The 19,370-nt window shown below is 54.1% G+C and overlaps 1 protein-coding gene across 6 annotated transcripts in view; it reads left to right on the top strand.

The window, feature by feature from the left end:
- The window catches only part of KCNN3 (potassium calcium-activated channel subfamily N member 3), a 149,503-nt gene that overhangs the window by 41,221 nt on the left and 88,912 nt on the right, over positions 1-19,370 (top strand). For all 6 annotated transcript variants that reach the window (XM_057494917.1, XM_036922335.2, XM_057494918.1 and 3 more), the window contains exon 2: positions 221-316. In XM_057494917.1, the coding sequence (XP_057350900.1) occupies positions 221-316 (96 nt within the window). The remainder of the gene's footprint in view (positions 1-220; positions 317-19,370) is intronic.

Genomic DNA, 19,370 nt, shown 5'->3' on the forward strand with positions numbered 1-19,370 from the left:
ATGGAGGCCTGGGGGGCAGCTGCTGAGCCTGGGTCGGCCCAAGGCCCAGCACAAGGGATTTTCACGGTTCAGGTTACCTGCGTGCTGCACTCTGCTCCCCGGAAGGACTGGTGACAGTCCCTCCTGCACCCCCACTCCTCCCCCTTTACACAGCCTCCGGGTAAAATGAGATGCTCCGTCCCTGGCCTCCCCTGATTCTCTCCTTCTGCTTTTCCTGCAGGATTCCATGTTCTCGCTGGCCCTGAAATGCCTTATCAGTCTGTCCACCATCATCCTTTTGGGCCTGATCATCGCCTATCACACACGTGAAGTCCAGGTAGGTGCCCTCGCCCTCACCCCTTCATGCAGGGGGTCATTCCTTTGCCTTTCTCTGCGCTGAGCCCATTCCCACCCCAGGACCTTCCCCTCTAAGCAGCTATTTGGGTGATCTTGCAAGATGGTGTCTGAGAACGCGGCTCTTCTGGTTTGGACCCTCACAGGAGAGGGAACTGTGAGGCTACCCTGTGGCTTTAGAACAGCTGTGGCATTATCTTCATTTGAGGATCCCAGAGCCAGACATGGCTTTGTGATCTCGGGGGGCAGCCTGCTCAGGATCCTCAGTTAGCACTGTTGTAGTGTGGGAGCCCTTTATGAATTGCTCTGCCTTTTCTATCTCTTGTGGGATCCTTTCTGAACTTGAGCCACTGAGTCCCCCCAGTGAGACACACCTGCCTCATGGTCCCTTCCACACACACCCCCACACACACTGCAAATGCCACCAGGAATCTGTACTTCCTGGTGGGGTAGACTTTACCCCTGCTGGGCCCTGCCAGGCTGGAAGGAGTCATTTTCTAGATAAAAAAGAAGTCTTAGGTGGTTGAGGACTGTTGTTTCCTGCTGCCCAGGAGAGACTTGGCACCCAGAGAAATATTGGCTGGGCTCTGGGGTGCACTTCCAGTTTGGCCAACATAGGCAGGATGGCTTGACCTGAGCTGGGAAGGGCAGGTGGGGGTGAGCAGGTCTGCGGAATCTTCTCGTGACAACAGCTCTCCCCCATCACCCGGCCCTTCAGGCCGACCTGTTTGCTGGGGACCTGGGTGGTTCTAAAGGATCCAGATGCTTTTTCTCACATCCACACGAATCTGGATATAATCCTGGTCCTTTGGCAGGAGGAACACGGATTGATGCACATCTGGGCAGCAGGCAAGAGATTGACAAAGACCAGGACTCAGAGTCAGAAAAACTGGGGTCACGTCTTGGCCGTGACCTCTTCTCATGCTTTGTCTTTGGCCAGCCCTTCAACCTTTCTGGGCTGGAGCACATGAGCCTTCGTTGGTCTGGAGCACGGGGGTTTTACTCCAGTTTTTCCGGGTTGGAGGGTGGAGCACAGGAGCACGTGCATGGTAAGCTGTGAAACGCCATTCAAGTCTCCTCCCTTCGCTTCTCAGCATTTTCTAGGTGGAGCTGCTGTGTAGACAGATGAGGTGTGGGCGCCTCCTCTGCTCTCTGGCCAAGTGTCAGGGGGCATCTGTGGCTGGCCTGGATGTGGACGCCGTGGCTCCAGGCCACCTCCAGTCTGCCGATGACCTGAGGATGCTAATTTAGAAGGATGTGACTCTTTAGTTTCCAAAGGGTCACAGGTGCTCAGACAGAGGCTGTGCTCTGAGGCTAAGAGCCCCGGACACCACCAAGCGGCTTCCTTCATGGAGTCCGAACTGGACAAAGCTGGTGGGCTTTAAGCCAGACCATTGTCCAGTCAACCCCAGAAAGGAGCCGGGAATACAGGGAGGAGGAATGGGTTGAGGGACCGAGATGCAATCAGGAGTCACAGTCTGGGCTTCAGGCCAGGTTGCACCCCCCACCCCTGCTCCAAACCAGCCTCGGGGCCCACGTATTCCCTCAACCGCTCTGAGCCCGCATGTCCTCATCTGCACGGAGTCTGCCTTACATGCGTCACCCTGACCTGTGCGGGAGGTGTCACGCAGGCCAATGAAAACAGGCAGAGTCGTAAAGCTCAGCTATGATCCAGGCTTGAGGGAGGGGAACAGAGGAGCGGCTTCTCACCTCCCCCACACACCGGTCCCACTAAGCCCGGCTGCATTGCCCCCCACTCCAGGCACTGGCGTGCAAGAGCAGGTGTGCCTCCCTCTGATTCTCCTGGGCTCCTTGCTCCCAGCGCAGAGCCTGCAGCCTGAGCTCTCAGGCCTGATCCAGCCCAGCTGCGCTGGTGACCTCAGTCCTGGCCTGGTGGCAGGCCCATGTTGCTGACAGGCCGTCACCTAGCTGGGCACCCTTTGCCCCACCCTCTGCTCGCAGCCGGTCTCTGCTCCACCCTAACTGTGGCCAGTAGAGGATGCTATTTCAGTCACTTAGCTTGGCCTGGCACAGAACTTGGAGAAACAAAGTGAATTTGGTGACCCTGAATCCTGGCTCAGACGCTTCAGCCTGAATGACTTTGGGCTTGTAACAATTTATCTGGGCCTCAGTTTCCCCATATAGAGTATAGACTTCCTATCACTCACTTTGCTGAACTCTTAAGAGGTGGTAACAGTAGAGAGTACAGGATGGGCTTCCATGAAACAGAAACGGGTCCCTTCTTACGACCTCTGTCCCACTGCTTCCAGCTGGGCCTCGTCTGTGAATAAGCTGGGACCACCAGATGGTCACTGTCGTGGCTGCCCACTGCTGGCAGGTGGCTGGACTTCCTCCCTGCTCTGGCCCGGCCCTGTACTCTCAGCTCCCATTGCCCAGCACCCTTAACCTTCCTGGCCCACCTTCACCAGTACCTGGCTCCCTCTGGGCTTCAGAACCTTCCAGGAAGGTTCTTTCTGCATGTAGCTGGACCTTCTCCTGCCAGAGGGAAATGGGAATGGCTTGGGCCCAGATCGTCAGTGGGGGGAGGGAGAGGGCCTGCTCCTACTGGGCCCTCTTGTGTACACCTCACCTGACCATATTCCAGTTTTCTGTCTTGTGTTTTTCTCCCTCATCTCGGGGGCAATGATGTCATTAGTCTGCATTCTCAGGGACCCACAGTGCCTGACAAAGAGCAGGTGTTTGCTGTGCATGTTTTGATTGAAAGGGTACTGGATTCAAGCTCTCTGGTTCCCATAGCATTTCAGATGATGACTTAGCTCTGTGGTCTTGGGCCTGTTTCCTCATCTGTTAAGTAGGGATCCTAAGCACCCCCAGATCTGTAATTCTCTGATTTAGGTTGGGTGCATGGCCAGCTAGGGGACTTACTTCCTGGTGGCTTCAGAGGGGGGCACTTGGAAAATACCTTTTGCAGGGAAAGGCCACATCTGCTGCCCTTCTGTTGTAAAGCAGGGCAGTGGCAGGGTGTTACTCATCTCCTCTGTGGGGTGATGGCAGGAGCTCGTGTTAAGGAGACGCTTACCACTTCCTTCATCTACACCAGTTGCTGGTCACTGAGCTAAATTTTAGCAGGAACCAGATGCCCATGTCTTCACCTCCCAGCCCTGCCCAGACCTCACATCCAGGCCCCAGGCCCTGGCCCAGCACACCTGTGAGGCTGGGGTTACCTTCTAGAATAATATTCTTATGTGTTACCATGGGTGGCTTGAGTTTTTAAGGGAGAAGAATTCTGAAACATCATTGGGTAACTCTCAACCAAACTCCGGCTTCAACTCACAGAGTCTCAGGCTTGGAAGGTCCCCAGAGGGAGGGGTGTGCCCCACCAGTACAGGAACCCCCCTACCTCTGTGGCACTGCCCACGACAGGGTGGCACTGCCTCTTGAGGGAGGCTCTTCTCTGATGGGCAGCACAAGGTTTTAGAAAGTCATCCTTCCACTGAGTGGAAAGTGGCCTCCCTGGAACTTCTGCCAAGCCCCGACGCAGGTTCTGGAGCAGAGAAAGGAAGATGCGGTGTCTCCCAGGAGACAGCCTCTGTCGTCTGAAGAAGGTGGTCCGTTTCTCCTCCATCTCCTCTTCTCTCAGTGTTTTGGAGCATGGAGCTTTCAAAGGCTCAGGCATCTGTTATCCCCAGTCCAGTGTGTCCTGGAAGGGAATGAATACACATACACACAATGCATTTTTCTTATTTACCGAAACTCTGAAAACCGTGAGTAAAACCACTTACACTTGAGGTTCAGCAATCACCAACAAATCCCAGATGGGCCTCCAGCGCCCCGACTGCAGACTCACGATTGAGATGTCATAGGCATGTGCCTGGCTCAGCGTATGAAACGTGGAACTCTTTACTGCTCCCCCAGTTTCCTCCCTTCCCTGCTCCGGATGACCCATCCAGCTCATTCATTCAACATGCACTTACTGAGGGTCTGTTCTGTGCAGAACAGGAGCCCAGTTCTCCGCACTAGAAACCCTGGAATTACCTTTGCTTCTCCAAGGGGACACCGACCTTGAGGAATCTATGGCTTTAATTAGTGTCTCTGGTGCCATCCGGAAGGCAAAATAGCAGGTGGCTGAGAACACGGACTTTAGAGTAGCTAAGCTTGGGTTCAAATCATGCTCTTTGTCATATTTTAGTGTGCATGGTGGCCTTTAGCAAGTTACTTAATCCCCCTTAGCTTATTTCCTTTCTGTAAAATGGGACGAATAACAGGACCTCCCACAAAGGGTTGTTGTGCAGATCAAATTAGATAATATATGCAAAACACCTACCCTGAAATGAGGATGCGCTTGCCTGGCAGGCAGGGCAGAAAGGATAACCCAGGCAGAGGTGTTCAAATAAACAAAGGTGCCGGGATGGCAAAGTGCAGAGTGTCCTGGGCAGTGGGGTGGATCCACCGCGGAGCACAGATGGGACCAGCAGGAGGTTGTCTGCCCTGTTGAAGGGTTTGGAGCTGCCCTGTAGGCAGCAGAGGAACCACGGAAGGATGTCAAGCTGGGAGAGGGGATCAGATCTGCATTTCAGCCGCAGCATGGCAAATGTTAGAAGGGCCGGTTTGGGACGCAGGAGATTGAGTTAGAAGCATGTTTCTGTGGTCCAGGTGAGGGAGCGTGATGCACTGAACTGGGACAGGAAAAGAGCTGGGACGGGGTTGGGGGGCTGGGGGGCTGTGCACACATGAGAGACAGACATGGAGCAAGTAGAACTGGCCAGACCTGGTCACGATTTGGATGGAGGTGCTGTCCACAGGGAGAGGAGGGGCCTACCCGTTGCTTGGGTAGCTCGGTGGCTGGGAATCCATTCACTAAGATTGAAGCCACAGGAGGAGGTGCAGCTGGGGACTGCCAACCATGCGAGCTGTGGGCCTGTTTTTGAGTTTGGAGTTTGAGGTTTGGCAGGGTTGGGTGGGGATCCAGCTGCCTCCAGGATGGTGATGCAGAGACCAGGGCAGGATGGGCAGGGGGCAGTGAGATGAGAGGAGGGCACAGGGCAGATCCCTGGAGGGATACCACCACATGAGAAGTGGGAGGGGGAAGAGCCCCCAGAGGAGAAGGAAGTCAGGGCGGCCAGAGGCAACCCAGGCGATGGGGGGGTCACAAAGCCAGAGGCAGAGAAGGCAGTGGCGGTTATGCCACAGGGGCAGGGAGCTGGGGCCACGCTGCTCCTTTGCCGTAGGCCGGGGGAGGCCCCAGTGCAGTCACAGTCACTGGAAGTGGCAGTCACAGGGCAGTGGTAGTGGAAGGGGACCGAGGGGGAGTGAGAAAGTGGTCATGAGGAATAGGGTCAGTCTTCTCAGAGGCTTGGCTGCCACTGGAAGGAAGCCAGAGTGGCAGGTGGGGCAGGCACAGCGCCGAGGAGGGATGTTCGGTCTGCCTCTGTAGACTAGAGGGACTGTGTGCGTCGTCAGCTGTCAGAAAGGAGCCTGTTGAGAGGGAGAGGAAGTAAGCGGGGGGGCCAGGCTCTGGTCCAGAAGCATACAGGAGGGGAGGGGGTCACACCCCATGGAAGAAGTGCGCTGGCTGGGAGCCTGGGGACCGGGGTGGGGGACAGGGCGGGGAGGTGCACTGGCACCCCAACCTGGAGGTGTGGCGCAGAGCCCTGGTGTCCTGAATGAAGCCTCAGGGCAGGAAGTTGCAGGACAATGGCTGGCGCGCAGCAGGTGTAGGGGCTGCTGTGAGCCTAGGATGGGACATAGGGCAGTGGCAGATTTCACATCACCTGGAATGTGAACTCTGGAGATAATTAATTTCAGTTTGTGGTTATTGGTCAAAGTAAAAGGCATCAGTCAGATCAAAGAATCAAGAAGATTCTTGTTTGGGGGTGTCGATCCTTTCGAGATCTGACATTGGTCTCCGGAAGCTTCTGGTCTACTTCAAACTTGATAGAAACATGATAGTGACCAGACATGGACCTTCACCCTCACAGGGGAGCAACAGAAGGGGGGACTTTTAATTTAGTAGGCATGTAAGAGTGGACATTATTATTAAATAACTGTAGATTTCTTAGCTGACAGGGAAATTATTTCAAATTTTAGCACATAAATTATATTCAAGAGACAGCTCATATAACAAAAAGGCTCACCTGCTGTGGCATGATTGTCCTGTTGGTCGGAGCACCCTCCTGGGTGTGCGTAACACACCGTCACAGGGACACGGGCATCAGAAATGCAGGAGGTATCACCGGTCCAGGTGCTTCGGGGTCCCCACTGCTGAATGGGTTAGTGGTGTCTTCCCCTTGAGGGACAGGGCAGGAGGGTTCAGACCCACCCTCCCTTCTCCAGTCCCATCCTGAACTTAACTGTAAGGAAAGAACTACTTTGTTAGACACTGAGAAAAGAATCAGGAAATAATTCTGCATTTGGAAGCTGCTCGTTCTAGACCATGATGCTCTATGACCCCGGCTAATAAGTGCCATGATATGAGGTGAAACACCATGTGGCCACAGAGGGCTGGGCAATTTCACAGGGAAATGAGGCTTTAGCGTGTATTCATTGGAAGCAGAGGCCTTGCGTATTTGGACAAAACTGGCCTGGAACATTTCTGGGCAGTGGGAGAGGGCAGGCGCTGGGTCTCCGTCCTTGTAGGCCCCTGGTAGACATTTTCTCAGGGTGTCTGACTGGTTGGCAGATGGTTTTGAATGGCTTTCATGGGGTTCAGAGATGGGCCACTGGCCAAGGTGCTCCTTTGGAGCTGAACGGGTTGGGGACCCTGAGACCCTGAGGCCTCCAGGCACCCCCCTCACCTGCCTGGCCTGAGGATATCAGTAACTTAACCGTCTGTGTTGCACAGAGACGAGGAAGGAGCTCCAAGCACCCAGGGGGCTCCAGGACCAAATATTTAGTGAAGCTTGATAGGAAAATCCCGACAGCGCCCCCTCTGCTAAGCTCACACCCATCTCCTGCTGCACTTCAACACCAGGATAGATCACAGCACAAGTGGGGGACTGGAGACGGGGGAGTATGTTTCTGGAGCCGGTGCCTGGTGGGGCCACCGCGCGAGGACACTGCCTGCCCTCCTTCCCGGCCTGCTCACACCTGGAGGGGCTGGAAGGGAGGAGGCGGAGGAGGTGAGTCACCCTTGCTGTGGCCACGCGTCCAAACACCGCATCCTTGTCAGACTACCCTTCGAGGACAGAAAGCTGAGAGGCTGATGCGTTGGCAGCCGCCTCAGTGACGGTGGTGTCACCTCATCTCGTCTAGTGCCTTGTATTTTTTGCTGTGTTTTCACATATACCATCAGACCTTTTGCCCACCTGACTTTGCCTCCCTGACTTTCAGGTTTCATCACAGATGTGTCCTCCTCCTTCAGGAACCGTTCCGGTGACCCCTATTCCCCAGCAAGGCGCCCCTTCTAGGAGACGGCCTGGCAATGCCTCTGACCCCTGGCATTGCATGTCTGACATAGGATTGTAGGCACGGTTTCTTGCCCAGACCCGCTCCCTGGCTATGTGTCGCTGGTGGCGAGGACTGACTTGGGGTCACGCTGAGTCCCAGAGCTGGAGCACCCAACACGTGGCAGGTATTCAGCAGCTGAATACTCACCCTGACACATGAATGACAGCAAACCTGAGGGTCACTGAGGCAGGTTTATCCTCCCCTCACTCAGTAGAAGAGAAAATTGAATCTCTACAAGGCTGAGAGATGGTCCCGAAGGCCACAGCCTGGCTTCTGGCCTAGGCTTTTGCATCATAAGGGGTCGAGGGTCTCCGTGGGCCACCCCCCACGAGGTGCTGTGCCCACTGTGGTCTCCCCTCACCCCCTTCTCAGCAGCCTGCCTCAGTCCCAGCACCTCTTCATTCTCGGATCTGTGGCTGGCCATGGATTGCCATGGTTACCAGGCTAGCCCTGCCAGCCACCGTGTGACATTTTGGGTTCATTTGCTAAATATTTAAACAGTTGGGTTTAACCCTTTCTGCCTCAAACAGGGCTCTCCTGCCCCTCTGCCCCTTCCCGTAGGTGTGTGGGCATCCGGGATCCCACAGCTCTCTGAGGCCCTGCTGTCCAGGGCCGTGGCAGTCTAGAGCCCATGGGGCTTGCGTACTCGGTGTAGCTGCAAGGCTGTTTCTCAGCTGCCTGCATTGACTCTCTGTTATGTCACTTGGAAATGGCATCCCGTGTCATGCCTGTTGACGGGACTTGTGCAGTATCTGTTAACAGGTGTGAAAACCACTGCCCCTGGGCATGTTCAGACTTGCCCCAGCCGGGAAGGTCAGTCCCAGGCCACTGGAGTCAGCCTGGCAGGGCCCTGTGGACTTCCAGGCAATGCCTCTTACCAGTCTTCTAGAAGCTTCCTCAGCTCCAGGAGTCCAGGATGTTAGAGTGTCCTCTAGCCCTGAGCCCTGGCAGGGGGACAGAAGGGAACCTGTCTTGGGGGAAGTCAGTGTTTCTGAATGGGAAGGTGGTGTCACCTCACCTCCCACTCCTCCCCTGCTGGCTCAGGAGGAGGTGGCCCTGGGAGGCTGAATCCACCCGGCTATGTGTTACCTTGGAAACCACCCGCTGTCCTCACCCTGAGCCCTGTGATGTGAGGGGGCTGGGGCACGCTTCTCAGGAAGCTTCCACTGTAATTCAGGGATACACGAAATCACCTTCCCAACACTGGCAGCTGAGTGAATGAAAGGGTTCTGAGGGAAACAGCCCACGTGCCTGCCCACCTGGGGGCTCTACCCTGCCAGCCTCTGCCACCGTTACATGGTGTGGGGGCCTGTGGCCTGTGACCACTGTGTGAGCTTGGACGAGCTACTTCTCTCTCTACCTCAACTGTGTCGTCCACAAAGTGGGCAGATTGGGTCAGGTGATCTCTGGGACTTCTGACTGTTTCCAGGATTCCTTGTGGGAAGGATGCTCAGAGACAAGGAGAGAAACCGTAGCCAGAGTAGCTGTGAACAGTTTTCGGTAACCACACCCAGTATCCTTTGCATTCAGGAGGCCCTCGGGGGGACCGTCCAAGCCACCTTGTCCTGCCTCCTAACTGCCTTGCTTTTGCCCAGAAAGGGAGATGGCTGTCCCTCAATGTAGTCTCGAACCTGAAATAGCGAACAATCAGAAGCGCAGTTCTTTGGCTGCAACGTCTTGAAGTTTAAAGGTGACTCCTCTTAAGTCTCCCACGGATGGAAGCTGGCCCGACATCCTAAAGCTCTCAGGCTAATTAGAGCAAAGGACCGCGCTCCCATCCGCAGCTCACTTCCAACTCCTTCCATGAACGCAAACTCCGGCCGCTCCAAAGTCATTGTGGAATGAGTATGGAACCGAATAGAATATTCCATTTCCCTGAGAGAGCCCATGTATACCATCCATGACTTCTTCAGAGTTAATTCACTCTATTTCGTATTGTTGTTACTATTTTAAAATGATGATCTCTTCCCCCATGGCCGTGCTTCTGCCAGGAATGGGCATCCGTCTCATGCCCTGTGCTGTGCCCGGGCCCCCACAGGCCAGGGACCCCTGCTCCTGGGAGCATGTGTTTTGAAAGCACCACAGGGATTCTGGTCCATCCTCCTGATTAAGAAACATCGTGCTCACTTATAAGCCCACCAAAGGCTGTGTCTGCTCTTAACCATCTTTGTGGCTGTCCTGCTGTGCCAGTAAAGGGTGTTGTGCATAGTAGGAATGTAATGATTCTAAATCTGGGCGAAAGATAATTGACGGAGGACTTGGGAAGCTGGGAGGCATTGTAGAAGTTTTAGTGTTTGGAGGCTTCTGTCCAATCATCATTGCATCGTGCTACCAGGAGAGGCCTGATAATTCTGGTCTGTGCAGCGGGAATCTGGTAAAATGACATTTTCTTCTTTTTAAGAGGAAAGAGAGCAAAATCACCACTGCTCAAATTCTCCGAAACGCAATCACTGGAACACATATGAACTGGGCTTGGTTTATCTTTGGGCAAAAGGATCCGATACAGTTCAATCAAGCAGAGTTCCGTTTCCTCTGAACGTATCACTGATACAAACCTTTGGGTGGTAGGAGGGGACACGGGGCTGGTGGTCATAGAGCTGTGGCCACGCTGTGACTTTGTTATTAAAATTGTTTAAAATTTTGGTAAAATATATGTAACACACAATTTATTGTTTTAACCACTTTTAAGTTCAGCGGCAGTAAGTACATCCACACTGCTGTGCAGCCATCAGCACCATCCATCTCCAGACAGGCTTTGTCATTTTTTATGTGACCATAAGTCACCTGCTGGCTCAGGGCTGTGGGTGCCCCCTCTGAGGCCTCTGGTGGACCTTCTTCATACTCTTCATACCAGAATCCCCTACGATGTCAGCCCCAGACCCGACAGCCTCACCTTACAGCCCGGTTGTCACCCCGTGAGTGACAATAATGGCAGCCTCCATTTATTTATCTCTGACATGCCAGGGGCTGTGCCTTTTACATTATGACCTCAGTGAATCCTTATGACAGCCCTAGAGATGGATTCTGTCATTAGCCCCATTTCACAGACAAGGCGACTGAGGTGGAGAAAAGGCAAGTGATGCGTCCAAGGTCATGTGGCTGGTAAGAGGCAGAGCTGGACTCGAGCCAGGCTGACCCCTCCAAGCCTGTTGGGCTTCACTGCTTGGGGGCGAGAGCCCCGTCCTCAGACGTACCCTCCTACCTCTGGTTCCTGCAGTGCTGGAAAACAGCCTGGAGGGTGGGCTGAGCAGGGGGCTCCCCTCCAAAACAGAGCAAGAGAGAACATAACAGAGCCCAGGGTGAACAGCAACTCAGACGCTGTTGTCCAGCCCTGCGGCAGCACCGAGGCCCTCTGCCCCAGCCACACCTCCAGGAGGGCCCCCAGCTCAGTCCCGCCCTGTGGTGGCAGCTCAGCCCATCAGAAATCCCCTCCTTATCCTGGCTTCTCTGTTGTCCTCCCCTTGAACCGAGGCCTGCCCCAAGGATGAGGTCCAGTGCCCTTGGGAGTGGGAGGATTGCATCTCGGGGTACGTTCTCAGCCACAGAGCCTCCCCTCCAGATCCCTGCTTGGCTAGAATCTTCCCTGGAGTCCTGGATGCCTGGCTGGGCTGCATACTGGGTCTTGTTCTTTCTTGACCCCCTGCCCTCTGAGGGCACGACTCCTCCCTCCTGTGCCCACTCAATGCTATCCAGAGCCACAGGGCTCCTGACAGCCCCTTTGGACCAGACCTGCCTCCACCTGCAAGTCAAGGCCAGCCCGGGCTGCATCTGGTCTTCCCTGTAGACAGTGAGTGGCCTGGCACGTTGGATTTTAACAACCTCCTCAGTTTCCCCGCCCTTTTTTCTGATGACCTTCTAGTAAGGGGCTCGCAGCCTCACACGTGAGGTTGGATGTAGGACGTCCCAGGGTCTTCTCCTCCCTAGAGGAAACGTCCCCAACTCCCCTGGCAGGATGAGGAGCCCTGTCTCCAGCCTGCACCCCCTGCTTCTCCCTGGCCCCCTTGGTCTGCACCTGCCGGGGCTGTGCACTGGTCAGTGCACTGGTCAGTGCACAGGGCCACTACGGCTTTCTCCTTCCCTTATCACAGCCAAGACAGCCAGTGCCTTTGACTTGCATAGCAGCCTATTAGTTCACACTGAGCTGAATGTTTACTAACCCCTGGCTCCTGCACAGAGCTGCTTAAGCCGCAGGCCCCACCCCGCTGACCCCATCTCCTTTCCTTGCTTGTACAGTTGGCTTCTGGGGACAAGTGCCACACCTTTCATCGGCCTCTGTTCTGCGCCCCTGCATTCAGCCCTTTTCGGTCTAGTCTGTCTCGTCTCACTCAGCAACACGTGTTTGGGGCCTTCCCAGCGTCCTGTCCTCCCACATTTGGTGAGCCCAACTGTGACAGTGCCATCCAAGCTATTGATTCAAAGGAGGAACCAGAAGTGGAATCTGGGGAAGTCTTTTTTTGGATTAAAGTCAGGAGGAATGGAGAAAAAGGAATTCAAGGGGTTGCAAATATTTCTCATTCTAAATATTCTGTGGCCTCCTCTGAGGCTGTGGTTTTATGCTCCCTCCTGGCCTACCCTCCCCAAATGAGCCCCGCAGGTGTGTTCACACTGAGCCGGGCTCCGAACTGCAGAATGGACCCTGTGTCTGTGCAGCCCACGGTCTGTAGGTTGAAAGGGTGAAGCAGCACTCTTGCCACCTGCGGGACTGGGTTGTGGCAATGTTGCCTCCCCAGCCTGTGTCGTAGGAGAGCATGGCCACATGCCCCCGGGGCTCCAGCATCCCCAGAGCCGCTCCGAGCTGCAGCAGCTGGGCTTGGCCCTGACTGCTGACCTGTAGCTCCACTGGCCACAGCCACAACCAGAGAGCAGTAACCAGGCACGGTAGAGCCGTCAGCAGGTGCAGAGCAGCCACGGCCGCTGAACTTGACACCCCGGTGGCTCCTCAGAGCACCGGGTGGGGGGCAGGCGTACCCTTGACACTGGTCTGCTGTGGTGGTGCCTCAGGCCCTGCCCCTCACTGCTCTTAGTCTCCTGGTTTGTGCAACTGGGGCAGGGAGCTGAGTGCTCTCCAAGGTTCCTCACAGCTCTCCCTGGTGCCTCTTGCTAGAATGTGCTAGAAACCGTTTTGATTTGAGAGCAAAGAGAAATGGCCACCACTGGGTGTGTGTAGCTGGTGGGGGGAGGGAGTGGGCAGGGCCATATTTGTCTTCCTGCTGCTGTTAGAAATAGCAACTGTTCTCCAGCTCCCCAGGGGACTGGACAAAAGGGGTGATTAATTCATTCGACAGAGCTATTGAAGGTCTGTTCCGTGCCAGGCACCGTGGGGACCGCAGGGTCCCTGCCCTAAACGAGCTTGTGATCTAATGGGGAGATAAGCACGCCAGTGCTCACCACGGCCTCAGCTGCCAAGTGCTGAGGCTGAGCTGCGGAGCCGGGGTCGGGTGGCACCGCAGGGATCTCCTCAGATGGGCGCAAGCACTGTTGTGCAGGGCGTCTGACGGGGGCCTCGAAGGTGGCAGAGTCCTTGCAGGTGCCGTGGGGCAAAGGTGCTCGAGGGAAGGGGCCCGCCTGAGCATGCATGGAGAGCGGGGAGAGCTGCGTTTCTGGGTAGTGGGAGGGACGCGGCTGGCCCCAAAGGCAGTGTGAAGTGACGATGAAAGGGAGACTGGAGCCAGGTCCTGGTGAGAGGGAGCAGGAAGGATTAGGTGTCCCTGTCTACAGCGGCAGCACCTGTCTATTAGAGGGGGTTTAGGCAGCAATCGGACAGGGGGCCAGGGAAGCTGGGGACCGTATCCCCAAGTTGCATTAGCAAAGCATTGTACCAACAATTGAGGAAAATATCAGTCTTCAGTATTAAGACCAAGGGGTGGGCTGGGGAGGCTGGTGGTGGTTAGGGTGGAGGCCCACCCCTCCCCCAGCTTTAGGACCCCCAGGCTGACTTTAAGGACGCAGCGCTGGGCTAGAGGAACTGCTGAGCAACCTCCACCCTTGAGGGATCTTTAGGAATCAGCACGACAGCTACCTGGTACACTCTTGTTCAAGAGAGAGAGGAATGGAAAAATACCCCTCCTGGCCCCAGAACCTGAGGCTCTGTGATCTTGCTGAGAGAACACAACCCCACCAGGAGCCAGGGCTGGTTCGGAGCCTGAGCGTGTCCTGCTCTGTCAGATTCTTTTCAGATGTTTAGCAGGAGCTGCACTGATGAGACTGTACAAGCACCTTAGGATTTTACAGTTTTGGTCTTCTCTCACTGTTCCCAAACCCAGTCTTGTCCTAAAAACACACTGCTCCCCGGCAGCCTGAGACAGAGCCTCCCCAAGGCAGGGCATTGCTGTCCTTTGCCTGCAACATTGCGCCTGCAGGTGTGGGGTGCCATGCGGCCGGCCCCCCGAGTCCTGGCAGGACGGGCTCCTCTCCCCATGGCCGGGCCGTCACCTGCTGGAGTAGGGACAGCACCTAAGGCTGCCGTGGGGGCTTCTCAGTTTGTAGTGGGCTTGAAAGTAGCAAATGCAGGGGAAATGGAGATATGCCGGCTGTGGCTTGTAAAGGAGCAGCTGACTTCGAACAGGAACTGACTGTGGTTCATGCTGCTGTCGGCCCAGAGCATGAGAGCCTGCCAGCAGCCGCACGATGCAGGGTTTGCTCTTCCCAGTTGCTTTTTGACCTTCTTATCAGCATCATCTAAACCTGCCTCTTCCCACCTTCCTTAATGGCCCTCCTTTCCTGCTCACTTCAATCTTTCCTGTCTTTCATATCTAAACATGTGGTGTGTGTCGTTGTGGGCTGGCTTCGTGTGTGTGTGTGGCTTTTGAACTGAATTTGCAGGGCTGAGGTTTATAGCTGATAGTGCCTGGCTCTGGGAAAAGAGAAAGAGGAGGACAACGAGAGACGGGATCCCTTGTCGCAGAGAACATTCTGATCTGGGTGTCCTTTCAGGATAAATTTAGTCCCTAGCGCTGGTGCAACGTTCTAATTCCATGGGAGTCCTCAGGCACCCATGGAGGGGGGTGGCTGTGTCTTCCCTCACCTTCCTGGTCTACTTCTGGGGTTCAGGGGCCAAATGAAGCCCAAGGTTTATTGACCACCATCTAAGACTGGGATGACGACAATCCAGAGCTGACATAAGATTTACTCATCTGGAACCATATTTCCTTCAAGCCATGTTCTAGTTGGTCGTAGCTCTTGAAGTGTCTACATTCTCGTAGCTGGCACATTTCCAAGTGGAGATACAGATAAATAGTCTGTACTAGCTGTGTTCTCATGCTTCCAGGATTAAATCAACAGGTACAGAAATATTAATTGGGCCTTTATGGAAGAAAGATGAAAGATGGTACACAGCAGAGCCTTCTAGGTTTGGAAACAAGAGGTGGAATTGCAGTTCTTCTGCCCATGGGTGACCTTGGCAGATCACTGAACCCCCCTGAGTGTCTCCCCTTCTGTATAATGGGATCATAATGGCCATACAGGAGTGTTGGGAGTATCAGCTGCAAGAGCTGTGTCAAGGGGCCCCTGAGAGGCTGGCACAAGCAAGGGGCTTGATGAATGTTTAATTTGGACTCTCCTTGTCATGGAGATGGCCACTGCCAACCTAAGCCCTCTGCTCGTGACACGGGGCTCCAGCCCTTGCCCACTACTGGCAACTACTGAGTGTGGACACCTTTAGCCCTTTAAGTCTCAGGCCCCTGGTGACCATTCCCACAGTACTTTCTTAGTCTGTGATCAGGACGGCTCTCTGGGGGCCTCCTTCCCAACCCTTTCCCTGCCACCCCCCACTCCCATGGCCCCATTTCCTGTTGTTTCTCATGAACAGAGTCAGGAAGCAGAAACACTGGCCAATGCCGTGTTAATAGGCATCGCAGGGCTCTAGGGAGCCTCCTGCCCTGTCCAGGAAAGACTGGCCGGTTCCCACCGGCCCAGGCCCAAGTCATGGAGCTGAGCTAATTGCTGACACATGGGGCCTGGGACCACCCAGCCTCATGAGCTAGAGTGGATCTAGGGACGGTGGGCAGCCCCACAGCAGGTGCCTAGACCACCCTGGAAGGATGGTCACTGTAAAAATGGTAACAGCGACTAATAATCACAAAGCCTAAAGAGCAGTGCTACACGTTTTTCAAGATTTATCTCATTTAATCTTCATACGATCCCCACTTTATTCCCGTCTGTCCTGTATTAGTTTCTTATGGCTGCTGTAAAAAATTATTACAGACTTAGGGGCTTAAAACAACACAAATTTATGATCTTACAGTCCTGCAGCTCAGCAGCTCAAAATGGGTCTCACAGGCTAAAATCAAGGTGTCTGCATGGTTGCATTCCTTCTGGAGATTCTGGGCGAGAATCCATTTCCTGGCCTTTTCCAGCTTCTAGAAGCCGTTCCACACTCCCATCTTCAAAGCCGGTCATAGCAGGTCAAGCTTTTCTGGCATGCATCATTCTGGCGCTGACTCTTCTTGTCTCCCTCCTCTGCATTTAAGGACGTTAGGATTACATTGTGCCCACCCGGATAATCCAGGATAATCTCCCTATTTTGAAGTCAGTTGATTAGTCATCCCAATTCCATCTGCATCCTGAATTCCTCTTTGTCCTGTGAAGTAACATATTCACAGGTTCTGGGGACTAGGATGGGGACTTTTGGGGGGGGACATTATTCTGTCTGTCAGAACCCCTATCTGCAGGTGAGGAAACTGAGGCTTGGATATTAGATAATATAAGCAATATACTAGATAAAGTCATGCAGCCAGTAAGTGGCAAGGTTAGATTTTTGAACCGGAACTGCAGGATCTAAAATCTGCCACCATTCTAAAGGGCTCCCTAAAGAACCAGATTAAACACATTCCTCCAGGATGGCGCTGAAGAGCTGACCACAGCTGGGGAAGGAAGGATGGAAGGAGCTCACCCAGTTTGAATCCCCACACACGATTTTGGTCCATAATGGAAGAACAGGACTCTCTGGTGAATAACACTGCACAGACTCTAAATCAGTGGTCCTCAAACTTGGCTGTGTGTCGGAATCACCCAGGGAGCTTTCAAATAATACTAGTGCCTGAGTCCAACCCCCAGAGACTGGGATTTAATTGCTCTGGGGAGGCACTAAGTATAGGGATTTTCCAAGCTTGTCAGGTAATTCTAAAGTGCATCAGAGTATGGGGATCGTTACTCTGAGCTAATCCATGGCCCCAGCCATGCCCCCACAATAATGTTCCATCTCATTTGACCATGCCCAGACACACCCCTCTACTGCCAGGACTTTGCTTTTGGGTCCTTTCTCTGAAAGGCTGTGTCTCCCCCGTTTCTCCCTTGTGCCCACTCTGGCTGTGTGCCCAGTAGGATCAAGTGTGCCCAGAGGCACCCTCCACCCCACTTTGGGAATGGGGTGTATTGTCCACCCATGTCTCCTATCTCTGCACAGCTGCCTGCAGAACTGAACTGTATTAATTCCCCCTGGCACATGTTGTATTTCTACGAAGGGTCTCTCCTAGAAAATATAATGAACTGGTTTGTTTTTTTAGGGATTCTGCATCAATTCAGCTTGAGAGGCAGTGGGTTTGGAGTCTGACTGGAGATCAGGGTCTGGAGCCAGATGGCCTAGGTTCAGATTCCTACCCTGCCAGTTCCTGAGAGCTTGAGGCAAGTTATTCTATCTTTCTGTGCCTCAGTTTTCTCATCTGTAAAGTTGGGACAGTAATAGTGCTGGCCTGGGGTTGGTGTGGGAATGAATGGTTTGATTTATGTAAAAGGGATTAGAACAGTGCCTGGCACATAGTAAGACTCTGTATTTCCTGCTGCTGTTACTATTCTCTTACTGTAGCCCTGTGGGACTCAATTAAATGGAACTAACACTGTTTACCCACTCAGTGCCAGGATAGGAAAGGGTAAGATGTGTTCCCGGTCCTCAAATGGCTCATGGTCTTGGAGGGAGGCAGGGGTGTTGAGAAGGAGTCAATCAGGTAGATGACTAACTGTAATGCAGTGTTAAGGACTTGAGCCAAATGGCTACGGGGTTATAAAGATGGGAATGTCCGTGGTGCAGGGACTTAACAGGACCATGGATGTGAAGGTGAGTCATGAATTCTAAGCACTAAAATCTTACTGCGTTTTGTCCCTACCACCCTCACTTTTGAAAATATGGCCTGTGACTCCCAGGGGAACTCCTTGGACTAGTTCTGCACATGGTGAATTCAGGTAAATCGAGTCAGCAGTGCTTGCTTGTGAATGCATTACCGTGTCCCTGAACAGTGTGAGTGATGTCCCAGTGCCCCTGACAGGGAAAACCTGCCACTGGAGAAGGGGCTGGCTCCCTGCAAGGAAAGGTTTACAATCCCCTCCAGGGGCACCCCAGACTGCAGCTGGGGGCCACTTCAGTGGGTCACGAAGGAGGATGTCATGCAAACGAGGGTCGATGGATGGCCGCAATGAACTCACAGTTACTTAGAAAGTCATGGGGTGGTACAGGACCAGGGGCCTTAAACCCCCAAGGAGAGGGACAGAAGATGCCCAGATGGGAGCTGGAGGTGTGAAGGTGGCCGTGGGGTTAGTGGAAAGGGAGAGAGGTGAATCCTTGGCGTGAGAGGCTCTTTAGAGGGAAGAGTCCTCCCCAGGCCGAATGTGCCCCCCACCCCCTCCAGCCAGACGGCCAGTGGCTCCACCCACACACCTCTCGCTGGCTCCCTGCTCCCTGGCTCAGTGTTGGCCCGTGTTGCCGGCAGCTGCGGCGTATCTGCCAGCTGTGGGAACAGCTGTGCGCTGCCACTGGGCCGTGTTACCCTCTGGCACATTTCCCATCCCCACTTAGTTGAACATGTTTAAAAACAGGACTCATGACTCCTCTGTTTCTAACTGTAAAATATGTGCTCAGAGGACAAAAATTCCTGTCTGCTGGGGGAGGACAGCGGGGTGAATGTTTGATAGGCTTGTAGGTTGTCTGATCTTGAAAAAAAGCACCTGTCGCAGGGCCGACAGATGTTGATGAGTATATTCAGAAGGAACACCATGTGAGCCAATAACAACACCGGGTTGTTACCAAAATGACAGGCATTGATTCTGACCCAGAGCTCAGAGGGCTTTACTGTCAGAGACACCATTTAGACCTCAGCTCTGTGGGAGCAGCCTGCTTGATGCTGACTTCTCAGCTGCAGCCCTGGTGTGACTTGGGACAAAATGTTCGCAGGTTCCCTGGGCCTGCTTGGATGCCCTATGGATCCATCCATGCACCTTGCTGGTGGTCACAAATGTCCCTTCTTGTTCCTGGACTACCAGGGTCTCTAGGGATCTGTCCTGGGCAGGAGAGCCCTTGGACTCGCTGACGGGTAGGACCCCACGGGATTTCTGAGTCAGTTCATCGGGCCTAGCCAGAGACCAAAGCCCAGTACCTGCAGCTGGAGCAGGCCAGGCGCCAGAGAGAGCCAGTCCCCGGCCAAGGTACTCACAGGCTTGGTGAGCCTGAGCCCTGTAGGAGGCCATAGTCCTGACTTGTCTCTCATGTGCAAGATGAAAAGGGCAGTCACAGACAGGCGGCCTCTTCCTGCCAACTGGTCTGAACCACGTGGAAAGGCTGGAGAATGAGGCCAAGGAGGAAGCCTCCAAGGGGCAGCCAGAAGAAACCGTCAGGGGCAACTGAGCTGGCTTAGTTCTGCCTC

This window comes from Manis pentadactyla, chromosome 19 (assembly GCF_030020395.1).
Source record: "Manis pentadactyla isolate mManPen7 chromosome 19, mManPen7.hap1, whole genome shotgun sequence".
NCBI classification, from domain to species: Eukaryota; Metazoa; Chordata; class Mammalia; order Pholidota; family Manidae; genus Manis; species Manis pentadactyla.